This window comes from Argiope bruennichi, chromosome X2, assembly GCF_947563725.1.
Source record: "Argiope bruennichi chromosome X2, qqArgBrue1.1, whole genome shotgun sequence".
Lineage (NCBI taxonomy): Eukaryota > Metazoa > Arthropoda > Arachnida > Araneae > Araneidae > Argiope > Argiope bruennichi.
In genome coordinates, this window is record NC_079163.1 from 1,394,868 (window position 1) to 1,418,297 (window position 23,430).

General features: G+C 30.8%; 3 protein-coding genes across 3 annotated transcripts; all 3 read right to left on the minus strand.

Moving 5' to 3' along the window:
- Positions 1–1,606: 1,606 nt before the first annotated feature.
- On the minus strand, positions 1,607–2,908 carry LOC129960326 (uncharacterized). Its single transcript, XM_056073693.1, has one exon. It carries the CDS (start codon positions 2,906–2,908, stop codon positions 1,607–1,609), a length of 1,302 nt encoding a protein of 433 aa, XP_055929668.1.
- Positions 2,909–8,253: 5,345 nt separating this feature from the next.
- Positions 8,254–12,521, minus strand: LOC129960776 (uncharacterized). The gene is made up of 3 exons (XM_056074408.1): positions 12,459–12,521; positions 10,707–10,762; positions 8,254–8,910 (listed from the first exon to the last, which is right to left on the minus strand). The coding sequence occupies exons 2-3, from the start codon at positions 10,741–10,743 to the stop codon at positions 8,306–8,308; spliced, it is 642 nt and encodes a 213-aa protein (XP_055930383.1). The 5' UTR covers positions 10,744–10,762; positions 12,459–12,521; the 3' UTR covers positions 8,254–8,305.
- A 213-nt stretch (positions 12,522–12,734) lies between these two features.
- LOC129960775 (dermonecrotic toxin SdSicTox-betaIIB1aiii-like) lies at positions 12,735–17,119 on the minus strand. Its single transcript, XM_056074407.1, has 2 exons — positions 15,365–17,119; positions 12,735–12,937 (listed from the first exon to the last, which is right to left on the minus strand). Exon 1 carries the CDS (start codon positions 16,921–16,923, stop codon positions 15,715–15,717), a length of 1,209 nt encoding a protein of 402 aa, XP_055930382.1. The 5' UTR covers positions 16,924–17,119; the 3' UTR covers positions 12,735–12,937; positions 15,365–15,714.
- Positions 17,120–23,430: the final 6,311 nt, after the last annotated feature.

Below are 23,430 nucleotides of genomic sequence, written 5' to 3' on the forward strand. Positions count from 1 at the left end.
TTGCAAAAAATCTTTTTAGTGTAGCAATAAAAGCTTCACTCGTTAAGTCACTCACAATCTCTAGATGAATTGCTTTGGTTACAAAGCATATAAAAATACACACATAAACTTTGTTTAAAATACCTTTCCTCTGATTGCGATATTTTATGAAGAATGGTCCACAAAAATCAACTCCACTCACATTGAATGGATAGTTAGGTGTTACTCGATCTTTCGGCAAATCTCCCATTATCTGGTCTAACGTAACAGGTTTAGCTTTAAAACACACAATACAAGAATGAACTATTTTTTTACACAAATCACGACAACTTATAATCCAATATTTTTGACGTATGAGATATAACAACAATTGTGATGAAGCATGCAAATTTTTTAGATGAAAATGTTCTACAATTAAATAAGACAATCTATGATTTTTAGATAAAAGAATTAGAAATTTACTATCAAAATCTAAATCACTGTGGGTAAGTCTTCCACCAATTCTCAAAATGCCATTTTCATCCAAAAAGGGAAATAAATTTTTTACCTGACTGTCAGTATTGACAAAACCTGATACCTTGAGAGACTTAATTTCTTTGTGAAAGTCTTCTTCTTGAACAATTTTAAGGAGCTTCATTTCAGATTACTTTAATTCAACAGCTTTTAAGATTCCAAAATTCTTAGGAAAATTAACTCTACAATTGTTCAAGAACCTGTAAATATAACTTAATATCCTAATTAAACGACAATAATTATTACTTAAACCAATTATATAATGCACAAAATTGTTCACTTTAGCATTAAGATGAACAAAGTTATTAGAGTCACTAAATTTAAAACGTTCTAGTTCATGTTGTATCACTCTCTGGTTGGTCTTACACTCGGATTGGAACTCTTCAATGGAACTCAGTGGTGGTGGCTCACTGGAATACATGTCCTCAGTAGACAAGAATGGAGGTCCAGTCCACCATAATGAACTATGGTGCAGGCTTGATGGGTCGAGACCTCTGGAAATGAGGTCAGCCGGGTTCTGAGACGAGGGAACATGATGCCACTGTTCTGCAGATGTCAGCTGTTGAATGGTGGAAACTCGATTTCCCACAAAGATCTTTAGCATGTTAGGGTCTTTTTGGATCCATGCTAAAATGATTGATGAATCACTCCACAGATACGTTGGAGGTGAATCAACTTGTAAAGCAATCACAACTCGTTTCATCAGCTTTGACAAGAGGACGGCGGCACACAACTCAAGCCGCGGTATTGTGACACTTTTCACGGGTGCAACTCTGCTTTTGCTCGTCACAAGTTTCACTGTTGGTATGCCGTTTGACGAATAAGAACGACAGTATATCACTGCCCCGTAATACTTTTCTGAAGCGTCGGCAAAACCGTGTAATTCAATCCTCGTCACATGCGGATGCACAATACACCTTTCAATACAGATATTGTTTATACTCTTGAAATCCTCAAGAAACTGGTGCCATTCTTTGGCTCTTTCAGGTGGCAACTCATCAATCCAATCCATTTTAAGACTCCAAAGGCTCTGCATGAAGATCTTGGCTTTTGAGACTACTGGACCAAGTAGTCCCAGTGGGTCGAAAAGTCTAGCAATAGTTGAAAGAACACATCACTTGTTGTAAGAATTCCTTAAATCAACTGCAACTCTGAAAACAAAGCAGTCCTCTAATGATTTCCAGGACACTCCTAACGTCTTTGTCTCGATGAGATTTTCAAAGTCATATCCTCCATCGATATTTGAAGCCAATTCTAAATGGCTGCTAGACCACTTGTGAAGCTGCATTCCTCCTTTTGCCAATATACCAGAAAGTTGACTCTTCAGTTCCTTAGCTTCCTCTAAAGAAGATGCGCCGCAAAGAACGTCATCCATGTAAAAGTTCTGTCTAAGAATTGGTGCAGCTAAGGGAAAGCTCTCCTCTTCATCTTTAGACAGTTGCAACAGTACTCTTGTTGCTAAAAAGGGAGCACTCACTGTCCCATAAGTCACTGTTTTCAGCTCAAAAGTTTTTACTGGATCATCAAGATTTTCTTTCCATAAAATTCTGAGCAATGGTTGCTGGCTCTCGTGCATGAGTATCAAAAGATACATCATTTTTACATCGGCCGTAAAGGCATAAGGATGTTCTCTGAATTTTATCATGATTGCAAATAAATCATCTTGCACAAGTCCTCCATTATATTGCAACGAATTGAGCGACAATCCATTACTTGTCGGATTCGACGCATTAAAGACCACTCTCAATTTAGTGGTACTCTTTTGTGGTCGATATACGCCATGGTGTGGCATATAATAACTTATTTCTGGATTTTCCTCCTCAGTGATTATTTCTTTCATGTGCCCTAAATGTTCATATTCGTGTATGAAATCTTTGTATAATTTTAGGTATTGAGGATCTGTCTCTAACCTAATCCACAGTGCATCCAATCGTTTGAGAGCTACGTCCCTTGATTCACCTAAACATTTCGGATCATCTTTAAGGGGCATTTTAACTATGTACCGGCCCTCAGCATCCCTTGAATGCGTTTTCACGAAATGTTCCTCACACAAAACTGCCTCTTTATTTTTGGCTCGTTCTAAATCAACATTTTCTAATTCCCAAAATTTTCTTAAGGTATCATTTAAATCTCCTTTAATTAATCCACAATGTACTTTTAAATCACTATTTACACAATTACTACTACCTGAAGCCACGAACCCAAACACTGTATTTTGGAAAATAAGATTAGAATTTTCAGAATAAATTTGCCCGCTACGTAATAATTCATAGAAAATTTCCGCACCCAATAAACAATCAATGGGACCTGGAACATAAAAAGTATCATCTGCTAAATTAATGTTCTCAGGAATTTGTCCTTCCACATTTAAAAATTTCACTGGAGTTAAATCGGTAATTTTCTCGACTACTAACATATTTATTTCTCTTTTGAAACTATTATCGGAATTTGAAATTACCGCACTTACGCAATTTTTAACACACATGGAAGAATCATTTAAACACGTTACTAGAATATTTACTTTTTCTTTTTTCAATCCCAATTTGTCTGTACATTGCCTGCTCATAAGATGAGTCATTGATCCGACGTCTAATAAACATCTCACTTCCTGCCAAAAACCAAACGTATCTCGAATGAAACATTTAACAGTGCTCAAAAAAATTGTTTTACTCTTTTCATTTTTGTTTATGGCGAATACTGATTTATGAGCATATCCCGAACTATCTGACGCCTGTAAAGTTGAGGAGACAGGGGGGTAAGAGGGGTGAAATACTTTCGCATTTTCACTAAGCGATGACCCTGAATTATTGGCTGTCTCTATTTGATGCACAGTAATAGAATCACTTTCATTTTGATGATTTATTTTATGTCTTTATGATTTATGATTTTATGATTTATTTATTTTATGAAATGGAGAATAGTATGATGTTTGCGGTTGCATAATTTACAAGTTTTTGCCTTACATCTTACAGCTGAACATTTTTCTTTTAAACAAAGAAAGCAAAGGCGCTGTTTTTTAACTATCTCAACTCTTTCTTCAACAGGGAGTTGTTTAAATTTTGCACAAAAAGGCATTGTGTGATTTTCAAAGCAGAATGAACACTTTGACTCATTAACATCGGACAACAAAACACTTGTAACATTTTTATGATACTTTTTTTCGAATATGTTTTTAATGAATTTGTTTTGTTTAAAACTTGAATTCGACTCATTTTTATTCGAACCTTTTGAGGATACAAACAAATCTAACTCACGACCTAAATTTTGTGGTTTGTACCAATCTTCCCCTTGTTTAATGCTGATATAACTCATTAACTCCTGATCAAGGGAATTGAATATTTGATCTGATACTATTAATTGGCATAAATCATTAAATTCACTTACGTTTCTCAATTGACAATAGTATTCGAACATAGAGGCAACTCTAGATGCAAATTGAACATAGTTTTCTGTCACTAATTTTTGAGCTTTTCGAAATTGATATAGACACTCTTGAGGAGTAGGTTGAAATTGCTTTAATACTAACTCTTTAATCTTTTCATAATTTTCCAGTTCCTCCTCCTTGACGTAAACCATTAAATTTCCTACTCTTTCTCCCAAAATATTTAATAAAATTTCGGCTTTAAATTCTTCTGCGACATTTTTAGTTTTGAAAGCCTTTTCTATTGATTGAAAGAACAAATTGAATGCTTCTGTTTTAGAAGGGACATGAATCGTTAAAGTTTTTACACTTTTAATTAAGTTTTCTAAACTAAAAGACTCGTTATCTATCTTTTTTACTTGTTCAGGGGCAATTTTACTCTTAGCATTTGTTAGCTTAAGCTCTTTATTAAGCTGCTCTAGCTTAACTTTTTCGAATTCTAATTTAAGTTTTTCTTGCTCTAATTTTAACTTTTCTTGTTCAATTTTAGATTTTTCATAATCTTTTTTAGATTTCTTTTCTTCTAAAACATAATTAATTACACTTTGAATAAATTCTTTATCTGTTTTGAAAACGTCACTACTCTCAATTATTGTTCTTAAATCTAAAATTTTTGGATTCCCTGGTACCTCTAAACCTAACTCTTCAGCGACAAGCACAAGCTCGTCTTTTTTAAGATTTTTAAGCAAAGCCATTTTACAAGTATATTAATTTGAAAACGAAACTACGAACCAAGGGAACTGCTCTCACCTTGAATTGGACACTGCACTCTCGATTGGCACTTGTAATCACTCAAAAACACAATTCTTCACCAAATAAACCTCCGGTTTAGATTACACTAACACTTTTTACATTTGGAAAGAACCACCGTTCTTACGCACATAAAACACACACGCTATTTTCGCTCCGGCTCAGAGTGGCCATGTTTTCTCACACTCAACGCTCACAACACACACTTGATTAAACACTCTCTCTGCCGATAGCTACAAAAACACACAAGGTGGCGTTGGCGTTGCAACACCTGGCATGCTCTATTGGTGCCCAAAAATTGAATTCGTGTTTTAGAAAAGTTATTCCCAACCGATTGAATCACAAATTTGACACAAAACTACATTTGTAGTCACAAAGTCCCATACCAAATTTGATATATTTAAGTCATTGTGTTTTTGAATGATCGCATCTGTATATTTCTGAAAGTTCAGACCGACAGGTAGTCAACCCGTAGATGGATTCGGCTCAAAATCTGACATTTCTCTACAATGCAGATGTTAAATGTGTGTACAGAATTTTATCTATCTTGCTCCCTTCATTTTGTAATCATCTTGTTAACTTATATTCGAACAGTTTGGACTTCCTTTTAAGAGATTTTACTCAAAATTTGATAGTAATCTACTCATTTGGTATACAGACTATATGCCAAATTTCAACCACCTAGCTGAAAACGGTTTTGAGTTATCTTTGTCACAGGCAGACAGACGGGCATTTTCCAAACATGTACCCAGGGAAATCTAAAACGTGGAGATTCGTCAAAATTTCGACTTTTTTGAAGATTGCTATATTTTCTTTATACGAGAAAGTATAAATGAGGTCGCTATAATAAATAAATAATGAAAATAATGCTAAATTAAGGTATAATAAATATTGAGATTATTTGGCGGAGATAGAATAGAAATTTCATTCATTTAGAAAATATAAATCTTTTTCCGCTTTCTATAAAGTGTCGGATACTTGGTGTGGTCTCGCTGCGAGTTCCAGTGGACTGTTTTGGCATGCGCATTTGGGAATCTTCTGCTAAATGCAAGTGGTAAAATACACAACAGAGCGATGACTTCGGTCTGAATTACCAGCACCACAGAGGTTCCGAGTAAGTATGGAATTTCTCTTTTAAGGAATTCTTAGAAATTTCATGGAATTCTGCAAATCTTAATGGAGAAATTCGTTTTACTAGTTTCTCTTCATCGTTTTTGCGTTGCAATATGATGGGAAGAAAAGAACATCCTTTTCTTGGAAGTAAAGGACTAAATTACTTTTAGATAAGGCATAAACAAGCATTTAATTAATCCATTGAAACATCGAGTTTCGTTAAAACATTATGTGCGTACGAACATTAGTTTTCTAGAACATACTAAGTTTTAGAATTGATATTTTACAGAAAATAGTGAATCAAAAAGAACCTTTTAAATAAAATAATAAGTAAGTTATTTTAAAGAATATTTATATACTCGTAGGTAGCAATAAACTCGTTCGGCTGGTGTTCGATATGCGCATACAATTACGATTTCGATTTGAGCCTTACTCTCTACTAATTCCAAAGAACCGCCTAACCCGCCAGTCTACTTATTATGAGTTAGGGGATTTCTTGCTTCAGTAGTTAAAAAATATCAGTAGTATTAGCGGAAGTTTCAATTCTAACTGACTTATTCTATTGTGTCATGTTTTTCCATACTTCTATTTCTACACTAATAATTAATTTTCAATTAATCTTGAGGCTTTTTTTTAGTAAAACAATCTAGTTATCAAAATGGGACAAGCAGAATGCTACATTCTACAATTTGGAAATTTTTGTTACCTTTCAGAGAGTGAGGAATATATAATACTTTACATATGTTTGCACTTAATGCATCTTTAACCATAAAGCTTAGCTGAAACGTTCTTTAAATTCCAAGAACTGACTTGACTGAAAGCTTAATAAAATAATTAATGTGATTCCGCCGTGAATAAGCTGAAAATTTAACTGTTTTAAAAAATAATTTAGAAGTTAAAGAAAACTGTATAACCCGGATGGAATAAAATATTTTCCGATAAGAAAAGATTTATCCCAGGAAAATAATGAAAGAACCATATTGTCTTAAAATTTGTGAATTGAGTATAATTAGATTATTTCAATAAATAATTTTTTCATTAAGTTAATTTGACATTGAGGTCATTAATCTATGCTCGTTATACATATGAAAAGCATTGCTTAAACTTTTTATTATTTGTACTAGTATTCTTTCACAAGACTTTTCGTGGACTTTTTTTTATACACGCGGAATACAACTGGTTATTAATATTTATCTACGTATTTTAATTTGTAATTTCTTAAAGTTTAAATTTGCATGCTTAGGTTGAGCAGTGCTAAATTCTTTTATAGATATTTTCGAAGAGAAGAACAAGCGGGAAAATGATGTTGGAGAAAAATTAGTTGCCTCTAACATAAGCTTAGTCTTTGAAACATTACGATTTCTTTTTAAAGTTACATTTCTACTTTTACTTGTTTTCATGTAGAAATTTACAAAGGAATCTCGATTTTTAAAAGTATTTTTTTACCGAAAAAAAATTTCCTGAAAGAAATCATGGTTTATATGCTTTTTCCTTTCTGATGAAAAAAAAATTGCTCTCGACATGTATTAAAACTCGCGTATTAAAATGGAGCAGTATTATAATCCACAAAAAAAAATCTAAGATTGGATAGGGTTCTGCTTTAAGAGAATGTGAACATTGCATTCTTGGCATACCATCTCTTTCTTAAGCTGTTTACCACCTGTGGTGTATAAAGATCAGAAAAGCATTGGGTTTTTTTTTCTCACTAAGTTATATCTTCTTACCTGATCAGTTCCCATCCAAAAGAGTATAAAGAAGAGTAGAATTTATTAGCTCTGATGATCCGTCTTTTGATATACTCCTTTTTCTTTTGTCTTATTGCGATTTTCTCTTTTTAAAAGGTGAAAGATCCAATACGATAGCGGATGTAGTACTATAATTCTAACATTCTTTTAGGTACAGATATTACTAAAAAAGTGCTTTTAGAAAACGAAGTGATTTAAACCTATTTTGCATGATGATGGAAATTTCCATCATAACATTTCGTGAACAAAAAATTGTACTCAAAACAGGTGTACTGTAAATTGGTTGTTGCTGTAACTTTTTTCAAGACTATTGCGTATTAAGGAAAGGAGCTGTCAAAAAAAAAAATAATCAAAAGTCACAATCATTGTAGCGGGTTCGAGGTTTTTCTTCTGCTGTTTGTTGTAGTTGGAAGAAACGTGCGATTTCTTGAATATTTTTTATAACTAATTAGAGATTTTTTTTGCTAATAAAAGCGATAATGAGTGGAAAAATTTAGAAGAGAGGGACATTTAGGATTTTGTACTGAGTTTAATATGCAAATTTGCATGGTGATTTATATTTTCAAAATACCGTTTTTTAATTATCTTATATTTCTATACTAAGATTTTTTAAACATTTTTTCTTTAATCTAGAGCATAAATTATATCACTCCAATTTATTTCACAAAAAAAAAAAAAAAAATCGTGCAAAGAAGGGTTAAAAATGAATGAATTAAAACAACTACTACGAAATTCAATATTTTTGATTTATTGTAAATCGGGAGGGTTATTTTTTTATGTCCATTTATTGTCGTGGCATAGGCTTTCCAGCAAATGCCCGACTGACAGCACTGACATATCTTTGCTGGAGTATGTTGAATAGTTCTGATGATACATTTGCCTTATACACATCCTGAAGGACTTTCACATATTTATTTAACTGAGATGGAAGCTGAGAGAATGTCGGGGTAATAAGTCCGAGACGATCAACGTTAAACCTCTTCACAGAACCAATGTAACTTTGAGGCCTTCCAATGATTTCCAAAGAGATAAGAGTTTCAGCTACATGTCCTTGGTTTCTCACAATGTATATGTGACTGCCATTTCTGACAATTGTTTTATAAGCGGTAACTATTGGATATAGGCTAAGAGTGCAGTTGATGGAAATTTCTCCTCTGATATTTCTCGGTCCCGAACAATCGCCTTTCCTCCTGATTCTATCCAAGCCTGTAGCATTTCCAAAAGAAAAATCTGCTTCCCCTTGATTTTGGTAAATTCCAGATGGACCAAAATAAGCTTTGAAATTGGTCAGTCGAGCTGGGCTTAAGCCAGCGGAAACAAGTTCTCTCCCAAGTGATGTCTGTAGCACATTATCAACGAATTGGTTTGCAGAATTGGCAGCAAAAGCTCCTACATAAGTAGAGAAATGTATGAAATATATCATTAAAAATAATAATAACTAAATCAACAAATATGATATTTATGTGTCTTTAATCTAAATAAAGAATTTAATATTTATATTTCTGATTTTAATTAATTTTCCATATTTACTTTTAATGAAATTGATTTGGCGTTCAGAACATTTTTAATGATAGATCACAAAAAGAAACACTTTCTGTGACTCATAACTAAAAAAGTGCGTTCATAATGTAGAATGCGTGCGAAAGGATACAAGAATATAGTATACATATTATATACTATATTCTTATAAAGCGGGCTATTGCTTTATAAGAATATAATATGTGATTAAAGAATGCTTTAAAACTAAAATTATGAATTCAGTATTAGAATGTTTAAAGGAAATGATGTATCAAGATGATCTTTCTGATTTAGATTTTATTAGTGGAGTTAAAAAATCTAATAGGCCATAATTTCAAAAGTTTTGCTAGTCCAAAAATTTACTAACTACCAATTAGTGGTCATTATCCTGACTATAATAATTATTTTAAAAAGTTCTTAATGTTTTACGTCCATTTATAATGTATGAATTTGATTCTAGAGCTATAATTCTCATCATATTATATATTAGATCTCTAGAATTTATTACCAAATGATTTAGTGAAGTAGATGCTGCTGTTAAATGATCGGAAAACTGGTTTTTATTTATAGAGATAGCGAATTAGAATTAAAAATCATTGAACGAGAATCAAAAGAATTTTTTAAAAAGGCGAACTATTTGAGGAAATTACAAAAATGAAATTTCTCTCTATATAACAATATAGAATACAACATATAAAAGATGTAACTTCAAATTTCCTTTCTTTAGTTTAAAAATCATGTATTTAAGCATGAGAGCTCCTGGGTGAAATAATTCAAAGCAGGATATGACAGTTCACGGATGCGTGAGAAAACAGTAATTTAGAGCTTAACTTCAATAATGGACGCGTTAAGTTGAATTTCGGATGTGTCTTTTGAGTTGAACAATAAAATTAATCTGCTTTAAATTTTCTATGCAAGTGACAAGCATGTTCTTGGTATCAAAAAATATAAGTCGCTTAACATTTCCTCTACATTTGAAAATACTTTTGAAGTGTTTATTTTACTTATGTAGGTAAAATGAATTTTCCATCTGTTGCGTAAAAATGGAAATACTTTTAAGCACATTTTCAACATGAAAAGATCGATTATTTGTTATTAAGGTCTTATTAATTTTATTTTTTAAAACTTTTAAAAAGTAAAAAAAGCATTAAAACAATGAAATGGATAAATTTTTGTGCAAATAAAATTAAAAAAAAATTATGTGCAAGTAAAATTCCAAATATGCAATCGCAATATCAATATGATCATATTAAAATCATTGCAAAAATTAATTTTATAATTTGGAAAAGTATTCTCGTTTCACTCTAATTGTTTTAATGCACAGGGCTGATTCATTCAATGAGAACAGTATAAATTTCATGGAAGAATGGAAATGATTCTATCCGGTTCGTTTTATACTATCATTTTGGGTGTTCTTGGATCTACAGAACCTATTTTCGCATTGACATTTGAATCAATTACTTATTTCTAATGAATTCCAATTAACAAAGCGCAACATATATCGTAATTTCGGGTTTCCATCGAGTGATTTACGAAAGTTGAAAAATAATACAAAGATCTTGGAAAAAAATATGCTCGTTTTTCAAATTCAAACACATATTGTAAAAGAATATAACATAAAAATTGCATTTCAATATGTTGATAAATCAAAAGAAATGTGAACTTACCAAGTACGAAGGAAAACAAAAATATGCTTCTTAACATGTTGGCTTGCAGAAGAGTTCTGTGGGAAATATCAATAATTATACACTTCCTTTTCGACCTTAAGCGCCTTTAAAGCATAATGATTTTTGCAATATTTTTTTAGAAGAAAAACAGTCTAAATGTCAAAGAGGTTATAAAGTAGCATTTGAATTTTTTTCGTATCTTCTATAATAATCTACATATCGGTTTCATAAAATAAGATTTCACAAGAATCACACACAGATAATTCAAAAATTCAATTGATCTGAGAATGATTTTAGAAATACCTTGACGAAAATGAGAAATTTCAAGGAAATAAAATTTAAAATTCAACAGTTCTTTTCTAGTTTAGCTCTCTGAATTCGATTAAATACACCATAGAAGCAATTTGTTGGTGAATGTTTGATGTAGTTCTCGGTATATCGGAAAGGAACAGAGATGCTCATTATTCATAGTAGCTTTCATTTTAGCTTGTGAATATACCTGTATCAACTCTGATGATGAAGAATGGGTTTAGTACTTAATTTTAAGATCTGTTGAGGTAATGATATGTCATTTGTTTGCTTCAGTTGCAATTCAGCTAAAGATTTACTTTTATGTTGATTGTTTAAATAATTTCATAATTTTTTTCTTCTATAAACCACTTGATATCATTCATTATCGCTATGCCAAATAATAATAATTAACAGATTTCTTTTTTATTTCAATTAATAAAAGAATGTTAACGAAAAAATAGTTTTAAATACATTTATTTTTATTGCTACAACTTGCCCCAGGAATGGAGCAACTTGTCACAACTGATTTGTTTTGAAAAATTATTGAATTTGCTAAAGTCATTAAAATTGCTGAATGTTTCTTTTTTCACATAATGAATGAAAAGTTATGCTATAAAAAGCAGTTATAAATAAGAAATCTTTAATATTTAAAAAATAGAAACAATTTTTTAAATATTGCTTCAACTAACCCCTAGCTTACCTACTTCGATTTTTTTTTCAAAATGATGCCGAATATCATCTAGATTCAAACTGATATATTTACTTGAATGTAAATATTAACCTTTTTTTAAAATCTTAAACAGTTTATTCTATTTGCTTTACAATGTATTTAATTGGATTAAATAGTCTGTTTTTTGAATGTATTAAAGTTTGGGTTCAATAAAGTGTACATAGCACTTTTGATATATTGATAAATACTACAAGTTTTGTATCCAATGACATCTTCTTTAAATGTCTCAACTGCAACAGGTCAGGTCTTTTGCGCAATCTCTCTATTTTAATATGAAGCACATGGATCTAGTATCAAAAGTGAGGCTTTGGATTAACAAAAACAAGTCTGTGTGTTTTCATGTTATTGAGGTATGATGTTTGGTGAGTATGGCTCCGTTTCAGAATCTGTTCTTAATATCCAGCCGATAGTTTCAAAAATATAAAACCCCATCACCAATAATTTTCATACAGAATTTAAATTGGGCATTAATCTAATAATAGACATTCTAACTTTATTTAAGCAAGGTTTCTAGACAAAAAAAAAAGTAGAACAGAGAAAACTTTCCACAAAATATAAACTTTCGGAAAAATGTTTGCTTTTTTTATTGAGAAGATGTAAATGCAAGTATTATTGCTGTATTAAAATAAACTATTTTAAGAATTTGTAGTCTATTAATCGAAAATAACATTTAAATATTGCGTACATTCTATGATAGAAAACTATATAAATTCTAAAAAAAAGTTACTTACCAACGTCGAATGTTAGTTGCTGTAAAAATCAGTTCATGCTTTATTCTTTTATACAGTTGTTAACAGATAAGATAAGCAGTTATGATAAAGAAAAAGGGAAGAATGACACCTGCTTTTATCTTCACAAAATATTTTTTTAAAGAATTTTTTTAAAGTTCCAACATTTTTTAGCAAATTGCAATCTGCTATAACATTCAAATGGGATTGTAAATTTTGTCATTTTAAATAATTACTAAAAATAGTATGTAATATATAAAAATTTCAAATTACTTCTGCTCTTAAAATGGTTTCCTAAACGCTGGATACTCCGTCTTCACTGTAACTTTAATTTCGAAGTTGCACGGACTCTTAATTATCTCACGGAATTAAAACGCTGAGGTTTGAATATTCCTTCTAAACTATACAAGATCGAAATTCTTTCTCAGGCTAGAGTTTTCATCCTTCTTGCTACTCGGTCGACAGCGCTACTTTCACCCCGACTTGGACAAAAAATAAATAAATAAATGAAAAGCGTTAAAAATTGAACCATTACTTCTTCAATCCAAGTGTTACATACATATAAAATATTATAAAAAGTAGTTTTCTACTTTTTTAACAATCGTATTATAAAGCAAAAGGCCTTATGAATTTTGTATTCAAAATAAAAAAAAGCGATTCAAGAAATACTTATATATTATGCTTGTTTTCTAAAACTAAATATTATCTTCTTGAAAAATTATATTAATATAGTTTTGAAATTTAAGTTGTAAAATTAATTATCATATTTTGAAATGAGTTAACCCCCTTTCACCGACTTCAGTTATATAAAAGTTAGAAAATTTTAAAATGCGGGAGGTAATATACCTTAGATAAAATTGACGACCTGCAAGACAAATTGCGAAGCATTATGTCACAGAGCAACCCGATTCTTTTCAGGTAATAAATTCAATTCATTTCAAATCTTATTAGTTAAAATCCTCTTCAGCATCCTTCTAGACGTTGCATCATTTTGACATTTCATGAATTCTATAATTAAAAAATATCTTCAGTTATAAGAAGTTGCAGATTAATTTTTAGGGGGTAAAATTCAACTAATATACTGTTTCAAAGCATTTAATTGAGCCCTTATAAGCAGCGAGTAATTATGCATCCAATTACTTTTCTGATTCCAAATTGTCGACTTTTAACGCTCTTTGCCATCCAAAAACATATTAGACGCTTAAAATACTTTACCGGTAGCATTTACAGTTAAATTCCTTAAGAGAAAATGCAATTATTTTAATTAACAACCAAAATTAGAAATTGCAATCTCACTCAAGATGTGTTCAATTTTGCCTGTAGAAAAAATGTGTGCATATCTAATTTAAGTTGAAGTATATTCAAGCGAATTTTTATTTAATGGCACCAGTGAAATGCTGAAGTTTAATAGTTTTCACTATAGCAAAATGTATTTTTAATCATGATTGAATGATTCAAATGCATTAAAACGTATAAGATCAGAAGTAAACAGAAATACTCGCATTTCTAAGTAGAGTTTGCTATAAAAATGTTTTTTTTTTTTTTAGGTAAAAACCATATAAACTTTTGACTGTTTAAGAATGAATAAAAAATTATCAAAATGACTGAGAATTTTTATATAATAAATTCAATAATAACAATAATAATAATAGTAATAATAAATCGTAAGAAAAAATCCAGAAACAAAAAAATAGAAAATACGAAAAATTGCTCGTCATGAAGGGAAATGTCCTGTTGATATTCAAATTGGTGTTTTTCCTCAGCCTACTGATCATATATATGTCCTTAATATCATAAAGAAAAAGCTTAATCTTCTCTTACGAGCATTAGGGAAAATCTTTAAAGGGGGAGGGGAAGAGGGAGTAGCGTGCTGAAGAGATGGGATTGTTGTTGAACCCAATGAAGTATTACAAAAGGAAACGTTTTTTGTTGACTGCCACTCAATTTTTATACCTTTCTTTTCTACAAAATATTTCTTAATTACTTTGTTATATTTTATATCAGAATTCAAAATTTATAAGAGTAACAGTGGAATGGGTGCGATTTACAAAATTGTGTACCTTATGAAAGTGACCCAAAATGTTGCTTTACAATACAATGATTTCAGTTAATTCTACCCTTTTTCATCAATTATGTTTTATATAAGTAATAAGTGCATCTTTTTTCCAACTCGATTTTCACTTCACTCATCTGGCTTGCTTCAAAATAAACACTACAATGACTGAAGTAATGTGTTGATTTAAAATTGAGAAAAATGAAAAGCTGAATACTATATTAAAGTTTAAATTTTTCAGATGTGAACCTTTTTTAAATGTTGAAAAAAGGGATTTCGAATTTTATTTCATTCAGCTCAGAAGCGTAAATCGATTTTAAGATAAAAAAAATTTTTACAGAAAAAAAGATCTTAATAGAAACTTAAAAGTTATCTCCGTGCAGGTAGTGAAGTTTTATTTTTAGGAATTAGGTGGTGAAATTCAGACTCTGATTTCATGTATTCTGAACAGCTGCTCATTTTCTCAGATGCTGTATTGTTCCTTGTACAGATTAATAGATTTTTTTTTCTTATTATCAAAAATTGAAACCATGGCTATTTTTTTCATTCTGATACCTTCAACTTGAAATTGTGGCACAAATTATAAAGCATTTAGGCGTATGGTATTTGATATAATACCCTGTTTTTTTTATTCCCTCAAAAATTATCCGTTCACAAATTCAAAAAATGAATGTACACATTAAGACTTTCACTGAAATATGATGCATTATAAAGTACATTTCAAGTAACCGAATATTCAAAAGATATTTATACAGTATGCAGATACAATTGTGAAATTATCACTCAAAATTTACGATTTTTACATTGTTGCCTTCTAAAATTGGCTGTATAATGCAGTAAAGATAAAATAACTTACCTCAAGACCTTTATTCTCTTTCGGTTAAAAGTATAAAACAGATTTAAAAAATCGTATACTAATATTCAAATTAAAATATAGCTGAAAGTCTTTTTACACAGAAACACGACCCATGTTCGTTTACGTGTTATTTTTAAGAATTATATATATATATATTAACCACACACACATTCTTCTACTTAAATGAAACTGGCGCTTTAAATTTAACAATAAATAAATTTGCAGTAAACTGTTCAGCATTTTAAAACTGCACCAGCAACTGTTTTCATTTTTTTTAAAAGTACAAATAAATAAATTCGTATTTGATGGCTTGATTGTTCATTTCTTTCAAACAGAACGCAAACTTATATTTATCTTGTAACACCGTTCTTTGAAAGCTTCCTTATGTTACTATACCGTCGCAAGAGTGGCTGTGCTCTGCTTAGAAGCTCTTGTAAAAGAGGAAATAATGTCGCAGGCCTTTTGAGACGTAGTTTATAAAAATCCCATATGTATCCCATAAGGGCCACAGTTATTTCTCGTACTGAAGACACATATAAATTTTCACTTTGCGATTGAACACTAGTTTTGAAAGGTGGAGTGTGTACTTTTGAAAAAGGATTATCATCAGAAGTTGCAAGGCGATACTTATCCCTAAATTCTGGTTCTTGTAAAACAGAGACAACTCGTTCAGGGAAATTTGTAATAAGTCCATCAACTCCTGCTCTCAAAGACCTTCTTATTACTGAAGTTGTGTCCACTGTCCAATCATAAACCTTCTCTAAAAATCCAGCGCTTGAATCTCTGATTCGAATTGCATGGCGTAGCCTACTGTCATCTCTGAAAAGTCTCAAACAGTTGGTAATGCCATCTCCTTGCCAACGGTTGGACGTCACTCCTAATCTTGAATACATTTTTTTTATGGAGTTCAAATCATCATTTAAGCTGACATCAAAACCTAATTTTTGCATCGTTGTTGCTCTGTTGGACTTCGTGAAAGTGTCTCTAACACCTCTTATAGTCTCACCGTCTGATACATGAGGAATAGAAAGGAGGACTTCGATATCAGGATCAGTCAAATCTTTGTTCCAAAGATGAGTGATTAAATATTTAGCAATTTCTTCTCCAGCTTTATATTTATCTTTACGGGCAACATCACCCAATTTTAGATCCAAAAATAAGAAAGTGAGACTTTCACGAAAATGAGTATTGACTGGATTAGATATGTCTCGGATATGGTTTAAATATCTGGCAAAGTTTTCTCGTTCGTCACATACCCTGTAACAATCGCAAGGATATCCATGATACACATTCTTCACAGTTCCGTTGCTATAGAAAGTGAGATCTATTTCGATAGCATTCGCTCCTCTTGCTAAGAAATCATCTAATTCATATATAGAGTTAACCATATGAGCGATAATATACACTGGTCGACGACCTTCAGCAGCAACAAGCGCACCATCGTTTAAGCACAAATATAAAAGTAATAAATGCAACTGCAGTCGAAAATTTATCCAATGGGTTACTACCTTTTTGAAGTCTGATATCCAAAAGCCCATATTGAAAATACAACCGTACATAAAATACACGAGTTAGCGTGAGGCGATGCCACAAATTGTTAGGTTGATAACTTATTTTAAAATGAAAAAGATTAAGATTGTTGCCATTCGCATTTAATCGTGAACAGTCAAAGGAAAAAAAAGGGAAGCAGAAACTGGTGTAGCGGAACAAACGATGAATTAGACGTCAAAAAGTAACTGAGGCTTAAAGGATGGATTTCTCGAGGTGCTCCTTGTAATCACATCGAAACGGAAATGCCTGATTGGTAGTTGTTCCGGATTTGGAAAGACTGGAATTGTGCACATCCAGGTGGCGATGATATCTGACCTAGTTTAGTATTTCACAGCCTGAAGTCCCCAACGGGAGATAAGTTCCCTTAGGTTTCAACTTTGTTCCAGCTATAGGTTAATAAGGGTAAGACCAGATTCAAATCCACAGGGACGCTCTTTAAGGAAGCTGATTCTTTTCTTAAAATATTGATAGAAAAGATTGTTTTGGGATATTCAATGAAGCTAAAAAAAATTTGATTAATTAATGTTAAAAACCTGATTATTCGCTCAGCGGGGTATAGAGTTAATATACGAATCAGATGAACAAATGACTTTTGTTTGACTGTAATATTACTCCTGTGTTAGGGCATAACTAAAAAAAGCGTTACCGACAATATTTATTTATTTATTTATTGTAAAAGAAATATATTTTATATTCCATGATTGAAATGTAAACTTTGCCCATTCTTTAAAAATAAATAAGTAATATGAGTATCAAAAATGTGAATATAATAAAAATTGAATTGAATATTATAAAACTGTATATGAGCATGATAAACCTTGAATTGTATTTTTTCTTATTACTATAAAAATTAAATACAAAACAAAATTTATGTTATTGCAAACAGATCATCATTTCAAGTAAAAGTATCAATAATAGAATCAGTCTATATTCTAATTTTTGTGAAATTAATATTGCATCAAGCGGAGAAAGTTATTACTGTTTTGTCCATTCATACGAATTCCTTTATGAGATATTTACTTGTTTTATATGTTTAATAACTCTTAAATAAATATGTTCAGCTCATAAATATGGCCGCAGTTCATTAAGTACTGGAAATTTATCAGTTCTCCAATTTACTAATTCGGTGAGATCCAGAACTGTACATATCCGTTATATTGGACACATTAATAGAATGAACAATACAAAGATAATTTATACCCAAAAAATCAAATTTCAGAAAATAAGATATTTACAAAATTAAAATCTAATACTTCCTTAACATTTTTTTATTGATGCTTTTAAGCCTATAGTTAAGCGAAGTATGTTATCATTTTATACCATTTACGAGCCCCCCGAGGAAATATAGCCAGCTATTTTGTTTATCAAAGCTACAGAATCCGAAACAATATTTCTAAAATCTGGAGTCACGTTTGCCGGGATTTTCAGCAAGTAATTAAAATCTCATCTTAGGATGGTGTTTCGGATATTCGCATGAGCAAATTCAAATAAAAATTAAATTCATCAAAATATTTTTAAGAATAATCTTTAGAAAGTCGTGAATATTAGTTTAAATTATTAGAGAAGTCGTATTTTTTTAAAAATAACAGTGATATGAAAACATGATTAATGAGCTATCCAAGCCAAATTTGATTCTAATAGAATTATCTTAAACGAGTTATTGAAATGATGGTTTAAAATATTTAGCACTATAAGATACTTTTTTTCCTTGCCTTGTTGGAGAAGTCCGTATGTTTTCCCAAGATCCTAAATAATTTTCAACCGGATGTATCACCCATTACACTGACTTAGAAGTTCATCCTTTTGAAAATACTTATTTTGATTTATTTTCGAAAGCAATTTTTTAAAAATATTTTGCTATATTTAAAAATTTTTAATATTTTCACATTAAAAATTTTACAACGACTATTTACAAATTTTTCATTAATTATTCAAAAAATATTTTATTTAGAATTTGACTATAAACAATTCAGTTTTTTTTTTAAATTTGAAGTTTCCATCTGAAGAAATCTGAAAATCTGAAAGAAATTTGTTGAAATTTACGCTTTAAATTAAGCTGGGCTTAAATGAGTTAGATTAAATAACAATTCTTATTTAATATTAAATTATATGAAAAAATTACATTTGATCTATTATATGCACAGATGCCTATCGCAATCATTTAACTTTTGTCTGTCATGAGCATAAAAATTTGACATAATCTTCGAAATAATTTATTTGAATCGAAGAAAACAGGCTGCCGTAATTTTAAGTAATAAAATAAAAGTAGATGCCATTTCCCTATACTAACTTTCACATGTTATGGAACGTTTCAATTAATATCATCTTTGTGCTTTATACGAATGTATTATTCATGATAAACCAAGACTCGAGTTCGGAAATCTCCGTTAAAGAAATCTGAATTAATTATCAGTTTTTTAAAACAAAAGCTATTCAAAAGGAATTTAGTAAACTCTAATTAAAAGGAATTGCATGATTCTTTCAAAAATAAATAACAACAATTAATTCAATAACCACAAAATTTTTGATAGTCCAGTTATTTTCCTGTGAGTTAATAAAAAATGTATTTGATTTCCACTGAAATCACAAACACACGCAATTAGTAGCTGGAATTGGCTTTCCATGCTTCTTCGAAATAATTAAAACCTCATTTCATTCACACAAATGAATTTTCGTATTTGTTTTATGTAAGCCATTATAACTATCTTTTTTTTTTCTTAATTTACGCTTGGTATCAAACCTATGGAATGAAAAATATATGATTGTATATGGCAATATATATATGTGAGTGTGTGTGCAAAATACAGTTTTATTCATGAACTCAAATATTGTTCATTCCTGAAAAATATTATATATAAACTGTTTGTTAGTTAAAATCATTTTTTTAATTCATTTTATGTTTCAAGCCATGTGACAAATTTCACATTTGTATTTATTTTATTCATTTGCATTTTCATATTTATCCTTATCAACTAGGGTTTATATTAACTCTCACTTTTAGTATCCCTAAACTGTGAGCAGTGAAATGCATTTAAGAAGAAATCATTACTTTTTTTTCTTTAGAAGTAATGTAAAAACGCTGGATCTCGTAGGGAAAAGCCAAATGTCAAAGAAAGAGAACTGTTATTTATTTTATTTAAATAGAAATGAAAAATCAGAAAGAAATTGTTTTTATTAAAATCTAAAATATATCACCTTAAATGAAAGCTCCTTGTTAAACCATGATGTGACCTATGCTAGAAACAAGGAAATGCTTTTGGTTCTGCATCATGAATTTGATTTTTTGAAAAGCACTTAAGCAGATATAAGTTCATTTTATTTGACTTATTTCATTAGGTCACATCTACTAATAGATTTTATTGGATTCTGTTTTGTTTCGTTTAAAATAGGATGCATACAAACTGATCTTCATGGATGAGCGTTTCTATAAGGATTTCTTTTCTCAGATTATCATTAGCTTAATGCCTTTCATTCGCATTTTGTTTAAAGCCTACAGTGGAATGACGATCTTTATTCACACTGCTGTAAAATAACTTTAATGGAATAAAACAAAAAACGTTCTATTCTGCGTTATGTTCCTAAAAGAGGGAACGGTTCAAACGAAGAAGAATAAAAAATCTAATATCTACAATATCATGGAAGTCTATATTAGAAGAAAATTAGAAAAGATAACAATTCATAATACATATTGGTATATTTACTTTTCCTTTTTACTTATTCTGGATTCACAAAATCGTTCTCATCTTAACATGTATTATGCACTTTATATCAATTTTCATATTGTTTTGTGTTAAATTTAAGATAAAATACAAACCCTGAGAAGAAAAGCAATCGAAAATTCTAAAAAATTAATTTAAAAAATGCTCTCTTTTCTAATTTTAGATTCCTAATTATTCATTTGAAAAATGAAATATTGAAAAATTCTGAGCAAACTGGTGTCTCATAGTTTTTATTTTTTGTGCTTATTTTTGATTTCAAAAACTACAATAAGCTGTGAAGATCGAAATCAAACACACATTAACGATTTTTTTAATAAACTGAAAACACCAAATGCAAACTCAAGGCATTGACTTTATAATTATCAAAGCCCAACGCGTTTTTTGAACTTTCTTCTCCGCCAACAACAATAAAGTTTAATTCCAAAGTATTTTTCTAAATCTTTAAAATTTTGAAACCTATTTTTAGGTTTTTAACCCCTTCCAGTTAAGATTTAATAATAAAAAATTGGGCATAAAATAATCATTTAATTTTAATTTAAAAAAATTTGATTCATTTTCTAATTTTTATATATTGTTAATTAAAATTATATTATTAATATGGATATAACTGTAATTTGTAAGTTCATATTTAATATTTCTTCAAAAACCTTAAATGACTTCGAATTAGCAGTTTTCGAAAAATCTGAGTGCTTGCGTCATGCACTTCCACGAATTTCCTTATTTCGGGCACATTATCTATTTCCTTTCAAATCAATTTTTCTGATGATGCGTCTACGACTCAAGAACATTCACTAGAATCACTTATTAGTAGCATATCATGTCTTCGTCTTCTTGGTAATATTTCACTATCATTAGTTTCATTATCAGAATCAGGTAAATGTATGTTTATTTTTTCTGATGCTTCAGAATAACTCCAATCACCTTGATCTTCGTAGTTTGCAATATTCTTATCCATTATGGTGTCTATTTCACTACACGTTTTTCCTTTAGTAAAAATATATAATGACCGGACTTATAATCACACTTAATATTTATAAGAATGAAATCCCACTGACTGACAACGCCGTGATTTGTACTAAGAAATTCTAACGGTAAACAATATGTAATAGTCATCTATAGTATCAACATAAGTTATAAAAGTGTAAAGATTCAATACACTAGAAAATTTAAACCAAATATATTATCATTTTCAACAGTAATTTTAGTCGCATGACGCTATATGGCATGAAAACTTTCAAATTAACCACGTTATAAATAATAATAGAGATTTAACGCTCTTTTTCAAAAGTTTTTATAATATAGAAATCTCTATATACGTATGTAGCAGAATACTTTTTCAGGTTTAAGTCACTTTCTCTATTGAAACGGGGATGCTTTATTTTTTCTAATCTTTGTATTGACTTTAGTAAAAATAATAAAAATCGAAATAATTGTCTTTTGGTGGATTGGGATACGCGAGGATAGAACCTGGGACCTTGTGGTTCGTAGTCCAGTAACATAACAAGGATACAAAAGCATATGCTAGTGTAGTATAGTTGTTAACTGGCTTATATGCTATTCACCACAGACTCTCCCTCCAGTGAGTCGGAAGTGAGACGAACGATATGGCTGAGTGGTGATGCATTTATTAGCTGTTGTCTAATGGGCCTGTACCCAGTTGATTAGCGAGCGTGTGTGGGTGAGTAGTTGCTGATGCTGCTGCGCCAAGTGAGTCTGGCGACTTTGGTTGCAGGTAGATGGCGCCACAACAGCTGTACGAAGGTTGAAGTTTCATCGCCCGAGGTCACCAATTTAGCGATATGTGATGTGCTATAGGACAGAACCTCGGACGTGGTTCGCAGTCCAGTAACATAACAAGGATGCAAAAGAATATGCTCGTGTAGCGTAGTTGTTAACTGGCTTATATGCTATTCACCAAAGTCTCATAGGAACTTAGAGGTTTCTGATCTGCCTTTCCTGGCAATAAATCTTTTAGGACCCGTCTACTTCGAACTCCTATTTCATAAATATTGCAATGTGAAGGCATCATCGAATTGCATCGGCCAGTTTTCCCGACAGCAAGTGGATCTCCTTACATACAAGACAGTATGGGCCTTTGTTATGTGTGTGTGTGAGACAGAGAGTGAGAGAAGGGGGTGTTACGTAAGCATGTTGCCCCGCCTCTCACTTGTAACGCCCTCTAGTGGTATATGTAAAAAACCATCAGTCTTTGTAACATCATCGACGAAGCAGCAACGCCGAAAGGCAAGGCTCAATCCAACTCCCGTAAGCGGAGAAACAATAAAATCTTTAAAATACAAAAAAGGTCCGTCATCATTATCGAACCTTTCCATTCTGGTCCTAGCGATCCGGAGACGAATTAGCGAAACTATGGAGAAAAATAAAACTCAAAAAGCCAAAGAGTTAAATAGAATCCGTGGAAGGATAAAGGCGAAACTAACAAGTGTTAAAAAGTTTGTTGAAAGTAGTTCAACGGTTGAAGAAGAAAATAAATTCATATTAAGCTGTCAACAAAAGCTGGCAATTGTGGAAGAAATAAAGCAAGAATTAGAAATTTTATTCAAAGATTATCTAGAAATCGACGAAGATGAAACGCTAAGCCAAAAGTGCGATCAAGAAATATTGGATATCGAAGAAGAAAGAAACGAATTAGAGGTAGGTTTGAAATGCTTACTCTCTAATTATAATGTTAACGAAAATGTAATTCATAATATAAATGATCAAAATTCAAATTTGAACGCTTATATCAATCATATTCTATTAAAAACAAAACTTCCGGAAATTCCCTTACCGTTA